This window comes from Notamacropus eugenii, chromosome 3, assembly GCF_028372415.1.
Source record: "Notamacropus eugenii isolate mMacEug1 chromosome 3, mMacEug1.pri_v2, whole genome shotgun sequence".
Classification (NCBI taxonomy): Eukaryota; Metazoa; Chordata; class Mammalia; order Diprotodontia; family Macropodidae; genus Notamacropus; species Notamacropus eugenii.
The window spans coordinates 86938927-86953318 of record NC_092874.1 but is presented as its reverse complement, the minus strand read 5'-3'; the positions used below and the strand labels follow the sequence as shown (position 1 = coordinate 86953318).

The window sequence follows — 14392 nt, the reverse complement described above, 5'->3', positions numbered from 1 at the left end:
CTGTTTGATTTTGACTGTTGTAACTCTGGGAGAAGGTTCCTGACATGGCAAATTCTTATTGATATTGGTGGCCAAGGAGGATCTAAAGCCCAGGTTTTCTGATTCCCATACTGTTTCATTGGACCAGAGGTATCAAACTCAAACAGAAATGAATCCTCGGGAGTTGCACATCAACACAAATTAAAATTATATATAGATTTTATTTTTTAGTTAGTTAGACATTTCCCAATTATGTTTTAAATTGGTTTGGGCTGCATTCAAGCAGGTTTGCAGGCATTGACTTGCTGACCATGAGCTTGACACCTCTGGCCTAGACCACAAGTGCACTACGGGGGAAAGATAATCGTGTCAAGGATTTAGGGCACAAAGTCCTGTCACCAGCCTAGGCCTTGGCCCAGACTGTTTATACTATGAAAGGTCTCAGCAGTAGCATCATTTCAAAGCCCTCAGGTCTTTGATGGTAGAAGTCAAATTAAGAACTGTGTTGCTGAGGTAGTCAATGAAAGTTGTTACACCATACCTCTTGGAAAAGAGATTTTTTTTCCTTCAGAAATGAAATTTACCACTTTAGGAAGGAAAGTTTGATGAAGTCCCTTTAGCATTCAAACTGAAGGCATGATATCAACATTATTCTCACAATAAAATGAGTCAAGTTTGGTTCTAAGAGAGGGCCTAGCCAAAAAGTTTCTACCTTTAAAAACAAAACAAAAACACGTTTTAAGAACACCTGTTCCTTCTTGGACTGAATTCTGATTGTTCTTAGGAATTATGCTTTATACAGTGTCGTCAACCTAAAAATAGCTCCTCCCACCAAGCTACTATGACCCCATCCCTTCCTAGCTATTTGTCTTCTCCGTTATACAACAAAGGCAGGGGCATTTCCTTCCAAAATTCATGGTTAAAAGTACATTTGGGAAGGGAAAGGGATCCCTTGTTCCTTGAATTAGAGTCAGGGGATTTTTGAACTGAATGAGGCATTGGTGAATCCCAGCCTTCTTTTTACAAATGAGGAAGCTGAGACACAGGGAGGTTAATTGATTTGCTTCAGTTTACACAAGAAGTTCGTGTCTCTCCACTATAAAATGTTGCCTATTTTCCAGCTGTCTGCCACATTGGAAGGCGTAGAGAATTCAGTGCTGTGAAGACAGAAGATAGTGGCCAAATCTTGTCATTTCTACCTTTATAAAAACACTTGTATAAGTGTTCTTCCCTCTACTAAAATAAGCCTTTTCCTAGTTCAACACCTCATCGCTTCTTGCTTGGATTACTTTGCAATATCCTTTTAAGTGATCTCTCTGCCTCATCTCTCACTACTTCAATCCATCTCTCCCTCTCCACCCCCAGCCCAGGCCCTCTAGTCACCAAAGTGGTTTTCCTAAAGTAGTGGTCTGACTATGTCACCCCTATCTTCTCAACAAATTGCAGTGACTTTTTAAAGATGAAATATAAACTCTTCTATTTGGCATTAAATCTCTTTACAATCTGGTCCCACCCTACTTTTCCAAACTTATTACATATTGTTGTTCAGTCATTTCTGTTGTGTCCAACTCTTTGTGACTCCATTTGGAATTTTCTTGGCAAAGATACTGGAACGGTTTGCCATGTCCTTCTCCAGCTCCTTTTACAGATGAAGAAACTGAGGCTATCAGGGTGAAGTGACTTACCCGGGGTCACACAGCTAGTGTTTGAGGCCAGATTTGAACTCAGGTCTTCCTGACTCCAGGCTCAGTGCTCTATCCATTCCACCTAGCTGCCTTTATTACACATTACTCTCCTTCATTTATCCTGTAGTGCAGCCAAACTGGCCTTCTTCCTGCTCATTTTTCTGTCTTCGTGCCTTTTTGCTGATAGTCCTCCATGTTTGTAACTGATTCCCTTCTCTTTTCTGTGTTTAGGCATCCCTTGTTTCCTTCAAGACACAGCTCAAGCATCACCTTTTACATGAGACCTTCTCTGGCTCTTCCCTTCTCCCTTTACTCATTTGACTTTGTACTTATTCTGTATGTGTATCACATGTGTCTGTATAGGTGTGCAGTATCTCTACTGTTAGGATGTCAGGTTCCTCAGGGCAGGAACTAACTTATCTGGCATTTGGCTTTGTGTCTATAGTGCCTAGTATTTACCACATGCTCCAGGGCTGGGAAACCTGCAGCCTGGAGGCCACCTCTGTGCTAGACATTTGGTAAGTGAACTCATAGGCAAAGGTAGCCCCATTTACTCATATTTTCATGTTTTCCCTTTTGATGCCAGAAATCAGACTTCTGTCCCAGCTCTGTGATGCCAACTTAGTATAACTACTGTTTACTTCAGTGCTAAATCTGTGAGGCCGTTCTAGCTCCTGCAAAAGCATACAATGGAATCTTTAAGATTCACAATGTGAAGATCCTCATCTGCTCTGTGTTAAAGTGTCCAGCAAATTCTAGGAAACCTTTAGTTTCTCCCTTTATAATGGTCTGAACCTAGCAAGCCATGTGTCTAGTATTCTGTCCCCCAAACAACCCAGGTATTTGTATCCAAGAAAGCATCAGGCCATGTTGCTGTATTCACAATACTCCATGGACAATGAGACTTTATTCACAAGTGAAATTTGTATAGAGGTAGCACAAAATATTTTGTATAATTCTTTTTTATATACATATTAAGAATTTAGCATAATTGATGAACAGGAAGGAAAAACACCTGAAGACAGACCAGTGTTGCGCCATTAAATAAATACAAAAGGCATGCAGGAACACATCTGCAATAAGTTCTTGCTGGTGTCCCATTTCTAGGCTGTGAGATGTGGTAAATTAAATATGATGTGAAGAAACCATGCTTTAAGTCCGTTCTGCAGGCCAGATCTTTAGCACAGTATTCTTATTAAGAAACAAACCTGGAGAGATGAGCAATAATTTTTGGGTCTATGTATGTGTCTATGTGTATGTGTGTGTATCTTTAGCATTTCAGAACACAGAAAAACCTTCAAATATTCTAAAGGAGGGAGAAAATAAAAGCAGACCAATCAAACCTACAAATCATACTCAATTTAAAAAGCAAATGATAGAAACTGTACAATTTTTAAAAAGTAGATCATAATAAATGGCTAAGACCAAGCTTCTAAACAAATACATGGAATAAAATTAGAACGACTCATTGTTTAGCAACAAAGGTATAATCAAATTCTAATTTTCTATTCCAATAAACATTTTAAAATTAATGCCTCTTCCACTAATTATGACAGGTTTTTTATTAATGTTTTACTTGATTAATAAAGCACAAAACAGAGTTCCATATAATATTGCTGTCATCTCCCCATGGACTGGGCTGAGGTTATTTTATGCATGCATTTAAAAGTGAGAGCACAAAGCAGCAAAAGAAAGACAGGGAGTAGAGGGCATGCAAATCAGCTTTTTAAAAGCACTGAATTAACTTGGGAAGAAAAAAATTAGAGAATGTTCTTATGACAAGATTATCATTTTTTGCCATGTATCAATAGGATCACCTTGAAACTCAAGTCCCTGGTATGAAAATTGAAAACCAGACTCCTGACCCTCCCCAAACACACACTTGAGCAGTAGATTTGATTTAGTGTTTACTTTAGATGGCAGCCCAATCAAGAGACAACCAAGTTCAACAAAATCTTTACTGGCACACAACATGAAAAGCACCAGTTACATGACTTCACCTGACTTAAGACAGACTCTTGACTGACTTAGAATCGAGACCATTCTGACTTAGGGTCGAGATAAAATCAAAATACAAACATACTCCATAAAACTAACTGCCAGAGAGCTGTGGCATCAGGTAAGTGCAAAAGACAGAGAGAATTTTGCACCTATAGGAGTTTGAACTTTCACTCAAAACAAACCATTGGCTTCTAAAACATCTTTTCTTCCCTTTGCTCTCAGGTAGTGGTAGACTTTAGTGACAATCTCACTGGGAAATATAATGGAATAATCTTGAGACTTACAATGGAATAGGAAGTTGCACTTTTGTCTATCTTAAGCAAGGTGTTATGCATAGTTATAGAGATATCCCACCAGCCAATACTGCCCCTCATTGGAGGACAAGGATCATCTAGAAAAAGTGGACATTTTCAGTAGTATTAGAATGAGATGAACAGAATACTTTGATGTTTCTCTACTTATGATGAAGTATAAGGTGAGAATTTGAACTTCTTGACAGAATTATTGAGTTGCCTCAGTGTCTAATACCTTTTCCTACCACCAGTCCTCAAGCCAGGGCCTCCCTGGTGGTTTTTAAGGTTTCATTTTATGCCTATTGACTTGGATGCATTTTGTGTGACTTGTTTTGGGTATATCAATTGACAAGCCTCTGTTAAGTACTTATTGCAAAACTTGCTAGTCATAATGAAGGTAAATTGAGAATTTGAATGACAGTGTGATATATGTGTATGTGTACATATGTAAATATGTACATATATGTTTAGGTATGTATATATGTACACATATACACTTCTAGAGAATACCAATGAGGACTATCATGAAAGCCATATATTGTAAAACATACCCACTCCCTTGATTGACATTGACATGATGTTTTCTGCTGTTAATTGGGATTTTTATGGTTAGTGTATAAAAGTTTGATTGACTTGGTGTTTTATTTTGTAAAATGGAATCCAGTTTTACTTGCCATGATCTCAAGGGGGCAATCTCAGCAAAATACTTCAGGCAAGTGTCTGACCATAAAATAGTTTGGAGGTGAAACAGCAATAACTTGAAGAAGAAATCATTGGTCACGGTGATGATATGAAGGAAACAATATAGATAGAAGTGAACGTATCTTGGTCAGGCACCATGGCACTATGGGTCAAGAGCATATTATTGCTCTAAACCTGACTTGACTCTGATTTTGTCTTGCAAAATCTTTTGGACAATCTGCTACATCCCATCCCATTCCATCATTTTAAAAAGAAGACTGAAATCTTTAAGATTCATCTTTTAAGAAGTTTTCTCTGACTATTGTTTCTCCCCTTAGATGACTCCTTTGTCTCCACACATACTTTCATATACCTTGCTCCATAATTCTTATCTAGCATTTTTATATCTTCTCTACTAGAGTACAAGGGGTGTCACTCAGGATGTCTACAGTACAGTGCAGTAGGTAGTTTTGGAGGAAGAATGACCATGACCAATAATGGTAATTGCTGTTGATGCTATTTATTGACAATGGCAATTATTAATCACTATTGATAACTGGTAGGAAGGAATACCATTAAACAACATATTTACTTATGGAGTGGAAGTTCTACAGGTAACCCTAGGGCATAATCCTGTAATATGGGTCACAAACTTAGAGGCACCAAGGAGAAATTAGAGATTGTCATAGTCACCATAAAAATCATTTAAAAAGTAAAGTATTTTTGACTACACAGAACTTTAACCTGAAGGAGAGACTCAGGTAGACTTACTCTGACCCAGGTTCTAAAATTAGTTGGCCTCTGCCAGAGTCTTTGGGGGGGGAAGTGCCATAGCTATAATGCTGAATTACCAACTATATTAGCCTTGTATAAATTTAATCAGCCCATTGAAATATTCAGTCTGTTCGCCCTCTGGGAAATACATAAGGAGCACAATGGATGCAGCTGGTTTTCTGGTACCATTCATCTATGGCTAGTTGTAAAGCAGAGTTATGCTAACTATTCCTCCACTAAGTGCTTGGGATCATTCTCTCAATACAGCAGAAAGAGGGAGTCGACGTTAATCAATGGAGACACAGTGGTCTGTCTTCTGAAGCTCATGCTATTGTTCTGACTGAAGTTATTGATCCACAGTTGCTTGATGGTGATTATTTAACTTTATTTACCTAAGTAGTCAGATATTAAATTGAAAGAGACTTCTCTTAACCAAACATCATCTCCTAGGAATGTATTTTCTTTTAGTTATTGCTTGAAAAACTTTAAGATGCTTATCACCCAATAGCTGTTTTCAGGTATGCTGAGGGACTGTTATGCAGAACAGGATAAAGAAGCCATCTCTAGCTCCACTGAGGATAAAAGAAGAAATGGACACGTCCCAAAGCATGGATAATTTGGGGGGTATTTAAGGAAGATCTCTGCGGTAGTAAAGGATTTGAAGAAGTACTAGAACAAACATCTAGTTACTGAAGAATAATGTGGAAACTCATTTCCTAGAGATAGGAGGGAGACAGATGCTCATCTACTTGGAACGCTTTATGTAGAAGAAAATGGTATCTGTAATCACTTCCCTATGGGATACCCATATCAAGCAGTTACAAAGACTAAGAATACACTATGACACCTACTTAGAAAAAGGTATTTCTGAAGCCTTCTGATAAGATTAATTATTTTGCTAAAAATTTCTGTGACATTCTTGCCTTTAATATACTTCATACACAGTAGTTAAAATAGCAATATGGTGTTTGGCTCTAAGTATACACTTTTACTGTTCCAAACAAACCTAAACTTATGTTAGTTTTCCAAATAACATAAAGTTTGATAGGAAAAAAAAAACAAGTGTTCTCCCATTCATAAATGAAGACCATTCAAGTTTGAAATCAAGAGTTTAATATGGCACAATTAAATATATCTCCCTCATGGGAGGATATCTGAGACATACACAGTTATACATTACAATTACGTATTAGTTTCTTTCATTCAGATAGTTTTCTTGCTTATGATTTATATTACCACTAGGAAAAAAAAAACAATTTTTCAAATGGAAAGGTAAATGTATTAAAGCAGCATCACATACCTATAACATTAACAGATGTATACATTTTAGCATCTCTCTTTTTCCTACAGCAGGCACTGCTTCATCAAATGTAATAACTGGTTAAAATGGTAGGCATGACATGGAATGCAGTGGAAAAGCAAAGGGACAGAAAACACCTTGTACACAGCCTTATGAATTAATCCAACATAGGGAGGAAGACCTTTGGGTCTTGTTTAGCATGATAATCTTGTCCAATGAAAGGCAAAAAACAATAGGTATCTTTGGGAAGTCAACAACACAGAGTACAATTTTAACAAAAGTATACAGCCCCCAAATATAAACCCCGAATAACCAATCTCATTCAGCAAGGGGGAGAAAATTTTGTTAAATAAGGTATCATATATCACATGGACAAAATATAAATGGATATCTGATCATACTTTGTCTTTCTACTGGGTGTTTTTGACATTGTGAAGTCACGTGTAAAGAACTTTCTTTATCCATCTTCCCTTCCATGAAAAGAACGGGAATTTTCATGGTACATTTCTCAAGGCTACCAACAGAGACCCATAAAACATTCCCTCCAGGTTGCACTATTGCATCTCTTGACTGTGAGGTTACTGTGTTAGACTGGTTAAGGTGATATTCAGAAATTTTCCACAGGCACCTTGTTGTGTTTTTCTTTTTATTCTGACTGTTCAGCCACAAATGAATACTGGAATGCTGCTGCCCTAATGCTGGACTGACATGTGTTTCCATGTTAGATGGACTAGTATATTGTTTTGAATAAGTTTCTGTTACGGGGAAAGTGTCCCTATGTTTGAATGGAAACATAGCACTTATTTAGCACTATAATGTTGGTAAAGCACTTTATGTGAGCTGGAAATGTTAACTTAAAAAATTTCTGAGCATAGTAAATGAAAGTGTATTTGAACATGGGGGAAAAATCCTTGTGATCACTACAGTATTGTGGATTATATGCTTCTGGCTGCCAAACAACTGTGCCAGTAAGGTCAAATCACCTGCTTTCAGCTTAGGTCAGCAGCATGATACCAGCAACTCACTTTCTTCCTGGCATTTGTATAAAAGTTACAGAATGTTTAAACAACTGTTAAGGTAACCTTTTGTCTAGCTGCTCAAATGCTTCAGGGGAAGGAAGGTGGCATCTCTTTATGGTAAGTCAGGTTTAAAAAATATATATGTGAGTGTCTATATATGTATGTGTGTATATGCATACACATACATACATACATGTATATCTGATTTTTTTTACCTGTAAGTTTTTAATTTAAGACCCTATCAGTCTTCCTTTGGAAAGCTACAGATGAAAACTAAGCACTCTTTTCTGAGAGCATAAGAATATACTCATTAATGAACTACTATCATTATATTATTTGAAATTAAATGTGTATGAAATGTGTGCTTTCAAGAAGTGAAAAATTATTTCAAGAAAATGAAAATGAATAGATGAATTGTTCCCCCCTTTCCCAACACTGGATGTTTCTATATATAATTTTTATTTAAACAAAAATACATATTTTAACTGCTAAACTGTTATCAGCTATAGGTGTTTTGAAGACCCTATGACTATGAAGTTACAATAGAAGACACAGTTAATGTCAAGTCATAGTTTCCAATGACATTCACAGGGATGGAGGATGAGGAGATGAGGGACGAGTCTTCAGAAAGCTTCAAGGAATGGGGATACTCATTGGGGGAGTGCCTTTAGTATTGCGTTCACTTCCTCGGCCACTGCTGTCAAGGCAAATTCAAACTGCTCCTGTGGACATTTAGGAAAAAGAAAGTGGGTGAACAAGCGTTGCTTTCTTCTTGCCCCAATTTGAAATTCTCTTCTATTTTGTAGAAAGAAACCATTTAGACAAAATAAGACCATCCAAGCCATACCACATACTCCAGTGGAAAGGAACAAAGTGAACTTCAGTTTGTTAATGCAACAGACACAAATGTGACACAGAACCTAACACTGAACAGAGTATCATGCAAGTGAAAGCCTCATTCTTTATCCTCAGGAAGAAACATTGCCAGTAGAAACCAACATATTGGGGAAGCTAGTTTCAGTACGGTTTGGAGGAAATGTGGTTATGCTCTGGTTTCATCGACTAGGAAGATAAAAAACAGTTAACCAGTCCTGACTGACACAGGTTAATTAGGCTAGTGCTTAAAATAGGAATCTTTAGCTTTTCGTTACCATCTCCAGATGATAGCAAGCATGGTGATGTTTTTAGAACTCAGAATTATAAATTAATCCTAGGTTTTTCTCTCCTTAAAAGTCATGTACAGAGCAAAGAAGAGCAATGTTGTAATCGCTTTTCAAATCAACATTTATCTCAACACAACCCACAATTTTGTTTAAATTGCCAAGAAGCTTACCTCATCAACAGTGTTTTTCTTATTAAAGATGTGGAGAGGGGGAGGAGGAGGGAGGGAGGGAGAGGGAAAGGAGGAGGGAAGGGGAGAGGGAGAGAGAGGATGGGAGGAAAGAATCACAGACAGATGACAGACAGATGGTATAGTGTATTAGAAAGACTTTGCATGGTAAAGGGATTGCATTTGAGTACTGGTTATGACAGTCCTGGTTAAAGTCTTTGCGTTTACTTCCTCAGTTTCTTGTGAATAAAACATCTTGTAAACCATAAAGGGCTATAGAGATGTCAATGACTTTGAGGAAATGAGAATTTCGATATATATCTATAACTTTTCAGAAGAAGAATCCATCATGGAGGGAGGGGGCTGAATAGCCTCAACAGGTACTTAAATTGGAAGTTTTATCTCTTATTTCATGGCTGGTTCATATATTTTGAGAAGCTAGATGACAGACTAGCTCTAAATTTCCCTCTGATTATTGATTTCCACTTCAAGCTGTCCAGGTCACATTTTATACAGACAAAAAGTTCCCAATTTTTTCAAGTACAGAGTAACTATTAATCAAGCCTAATTTTTCATCATACAAACCCCATGGATCTAAATTTTTCCTTCAAAGGTCAATTTAAAACATTACCCAAAATTGTTTTGTGGACAAGAGCAAAAGGTAGCTTTTTTCTTTAATATTACTCCTAAGGCAATATAATAAAAAAAGATGCACAATGCACATTCAAAAATGTCTCTTGCTAGTATAGTCACATGAATGTTTTATGGTGAATTCAGAAAATATCACAAACTATAGCTAAACCAGGTCAACCTCAGCTCTTTTTAAAGAATTACTCTCAAATGATGTGCTTAAAAATCAAGAAGCATTTGTTAAGAATTTAGATTAATTGGGGGAGATGTGGAGTGGAGGAGACAACATGAAAACAATTATGGACAAACAAGTTTTATACACACACACACACACACACACACACATACAGGATGAATTGGAAGTATTTTCTAAGGCACCAGTATAAAGGGGGCTCAGGAAAGGCTTCCTGTAGAAGGTGGAATTTCAGTTGGGACTTGAAAGAAGCTGGGTAAGCCATGACGTAGAGTTGAGGAGGTAGAGAATTTCAGGCATTAGGGACATTCAGTTAATGTCCATGGAGCTGGAGTGAGCTAGGTGAGGTACAACAAAGAGACGAGTATCACTGGATCACAGAGTGTGTGAGGTAAGGGGTAAGAAGATTGGAAAGGTAGGAAGAGCCCAGAGTATGAATAGTTTTAAAAGACAAATAGGATTTTATATAAGATTCTGGAGGTGAAAAGGCTCCAGAGAAATCAAGAAGAATGATGAATGTGAAAAGACCAGGAGATTTGGGGATTATGAGATCATTGGTAACAGTAGCAAAAGTAGGTTCAGTTCAATGAAGAGGCTGGAAGCCATACTGCAGAGAGTTAAGAAAAAAGTGAGAGGAGAGGAAGGTGAGAGGGGAATTCATTAGGGACATGGAAGATGGTAGTTTAAAGGCATGAATTGCATGGGAGAGTGACATGGTCAGATCAGATTTAAGGAAAATCACTTTGGCAGTAGTGTGTAGGATGGTCTGAAGAGGGGAACAACTTGAAAGAGAAGTATCCATTGGGAGGTCGTCTCAATAATGTTGGGAGAAGGGATGAGGGCCTGAACTATACTGGTAGCTGTGGGAGTAGAGGGAAATGGAAAGAAGTGAGATGTTGAGGAGATAGAAATGACAAATTTTGACAACAGATTGAACATGTGAGGGGAGGTAGAGTGAGGAGTCAAAGATAATGCCAAGGTTACAGATCTGGGAAAGTGGAAAAGTGGTGATTGAAAAAAAGGGAAATTTGGAAGAGGGTAGAGTATAGGGGCAAAGGGAAGTAACTCTTTTTCAGATGCACTGAATTTGAAATGCCCCTAAAATACTGAGTATGACAAGTCCAACAGGCAAGTGTTGAAGAAAGAATGAAACTCAAGAGAGAGAATGGGGTTGCATATAGACCTGAGAGTCACTGGTATGACTTTCTAGCTTTCCAGATGGTAATTAATCCTACATGAGTTGATGAGGTCATTCAGAGATGGAGAAAAAGAAGAGAAGAGCAGCTAGAACAGAGCCTTGGAGTATATCCACAATTAGGGAGTATGATATTAATAATGATGAACCAACCAACAAGACTGAGAAGAAGCCGTCAGGAAGGAGGACAACCAGCATGAGTCATGTCCTGAAAATCCATGAAGAGAAAGTTTTCAGGAGAAAGAGGTAGTCAACAGTGCCAAATGAAGCAGAAGGAAATGGACTTCCTCTTGACTGAGAAATTTGCTCCTGAAAATGTGAAAAGTAAGAATGCGAAAGTGACCATTTTTAATCAGAGCCCTTAACTTTCTTCCTTTGGAACTATTTAGTAAACTTTTTTTTTTTTTGGAAGAGTCATGTCATAAAAGTCCATGAAAGAGAAAGACTTCAGGAGGAAAGGGTGGTGAACGAGGAAGATTTCTCTAGTGATTTACTTTCTAAGGGTAATCAGTGTCACTGGGTATGTGAATTAGAGAGTGCTTAAGTTCTGAAATTTGAATTTTTTTTTTTGCAATGGGAATTTATTTTGAAGAAAGCACTGGATATGAAATGTGTATAGATAAAGTCTAATTAAAGAACAAAACATAGCCTTGGAAGAATGACAAAATGTCATCCTGACTCAGACCTGGCCCAAATCCAATTCAGAAGAACAAGAGGTCATCTGGATGGAAAGGATTTGAGGCCACCTGGTTTTTATAATGTCCGAGAATGGAAAGGATCTGAAAACTAGCCAAGAATTTGATTATTTGCCAATTGAGTAGGAAATTGGGAAATGGGTTAATATTTTCCATTCAAAAAATGTTAAAAAGGTGTGAACTGAAATTAAATTTGAGCTCCATTATTTTGGGAAGGGATTCCCATGTCCAGTTTTTGGTTATAGATATACACAAGGGAATAATTTTGCAGATGTTTAGCTGATATGCACCAAAAATTATGATGTATAGGGAGATGGCAATGAGGAGAGGGAGAGAGAAGGGACTGTTCATCTCATTTACTGTTTCCCCACAGGGGAGGATTCAAATCAACAGAAATTTTAGCCCCTATTTATAATACTTTAGTTGCACTATAATAGTCTTTCCTAAGAAATGAATAGGAAAAAAAAGACCAAATGAATCTAGAGCAATACTGCATAGCTTACTTTGTATTTATTTTTTTGTATTTTGTACACTTATACATAATGTATACATATTTATGTTGATGTAGGGCATATATGTCACTTTCTTTAATACAACATAGGTATGATCCTTGAGGGATTATTTCATTTTTGTCTTTATAGCCCAGGCACCTAGAACAATGCCTGGAACATAGTAGTGCTTAATAAATTTTGTTGATTACTTACCGTGACTTTTTTTTTTTGTAATAGTGGACAGTGGCACATATTACAAACAGTTTTCATATTAAAAATATTTTTGAAGGGGTTCTGGTGAGAGGAATTGATGATGGGGTATCTATGCCCATGCCTTCATCTTGGAGGGGAGCAAGATCTTTTATGCCTCAAAGATTCTGTAAACAACCTCCTCTCCCCTAGGACAATGAAATCTTTTCTTTTCCTTCAGGAAAACAAGCCAGAATGGGCCATTTGGTCTTTTCTTGGTTTTCTGACCTTTGTTGCGGACAAAGTTTGGGTGTGGAAAGGAAAAGAATGGAATAGAATTGCTGCATATCTTTGTGTCCATAGCTGGGAATGCAGGGAGATAGCTGGAGTGATTGGGGAAGGAACAAATCTCAATTTCTTGGAATGGACAAAGATGTAGGATGGCTATTAGAGGGATCAGAAAATTCAATATTGTATGTTGGTGATGATGGGAAGCATCTAATGAAGACTCTCTGGGGAATTTAGATTGAGGGAGAAGTGGGTAAGGACACAGGAGAGATGAAAGGAGAATGCAGATAGAAAAGAAAATGATGAAGGAATGGTGGTAAAGTAAGCATCGTGTGTGTGTGTTCTCTTCCAAAGAGTTTTTCAAAAGGGTTTTGTCATACATGATGTTCCACAAAAGTAAACAGAAAATAATATCTTGGCCTTAGAACAAGTCAATTGACTTGAATTTCTAAGTGATGAGAAATTTAAAAAAAAGTTAACTCTACTAAATAGTTCCAAAGGAAGAAAGTTAAGGGCTCTGATTAAAAATGGTCACTTTCACAGAGATACTCTAAAGGGGAAGGAAGGAAGAAATCTGTTTATAAAATATACACCTTGAAGAAAGAGGTACATTTATCTTTGGATGCATGTTATTTTAACTACATCCTGTAATTTTTTTCTCCTTTCTAAAAATAAAACCTTCATTGTGAATGTTAGAAATGCAGTACAGCTGAAATTATATGGACAATTTCACAGACTGCCTTGTGACATCTCTTGTATAATATTATACTGTTTAAATTTTTGTGTGTCTATATGTTGCCTACCTAACTAAACTGTAAGTTTCTTGAGGGCTGGGACCATTATATACCTCTTTTATATGTCTCATGGCATGCAGCAGAGTTTATTATACGTAGGTTCTCAAGGAGTACTTATTGATCTATTAAACTATCTCACAGAAGCAAAGCAATTTCCTTTATACGGATAGCTATAATTATAATGAAAGAATAATAAAATATAATATCCTATACTAATGCTCTACTCTAATGCCTTACTGTGCCATGGAAGTGTCCCTGGATTCTTAAAGACTAAGTTAATGGGACACAAACACTAGCAATTTCCATCAAGCAGAAAAGGCTTTGGTGGTCTCTATTTCTGTTGTCTGAGGAGCTACTTGGCTAAATTAAAAAAAGGATCGTGAAGCAATCAAAACCAATTATTAAGTCCTTTCTCTATGCCTGACACCGCTAGGTACTAAAGATACAAATTCAAAAGTGATTGTTTATTCCTTCAAGAAGCCTGCATTGCACTGGGAGAGAGGAAGGGGAGAACAACATGTTGCAGGTAAGTAAATTCAGGAGATATCTATCTATGTATTTATATATCTATCTATTCTACCTCCTGGATTTACTTATCACTGTATCAGTTTTTCACATATGTGTATCTATCTATCTATTATCTATCTATCTATCTATCTATCTATCTATCTATCTATCTATCTATCTATCTATCTATCGTGATTTTGGGGAGGGGTAACAAGGAGAATTACTAGAGACCTCTTGAAGAATATGGTGCTTGATCTAAGCCTTAAAAGAAGCTAGACTTTCCTAAAGGTGGAGTTGAAGGAAGGCATTCCAGGTATGGAAGACCACAAAGGGGCCAGTTTGACCAGA

At 37.2% G+C, this 14392-nt stretch overlaps 1 protein-coding gene across 1 annotated transcript in view; it reads right to left on the bottom strand.

Moving 5' to 3' along the window:
* Positions 1–6503: 6503 nt before the first annotated feature.
* PTPRN2 (protein tyrosine phosphatase receptor type N2) overlaps positions 6504–14392 on the bottom strand; it is a 1540415-nt gene continuing 1532526 nt past the window's right edge. Inside the window, exon 23 of the mRNA XM_072652081.1 lies at positions 6504–8454. Coding sequence (XP_072508182.1) covers positions 8383–8454 — 72 coding nt within the window. The 3' untranslated portion in view covers positions 6504–8382. The remainder of the gene's footprint in view (positions 8455–14392) is intronic.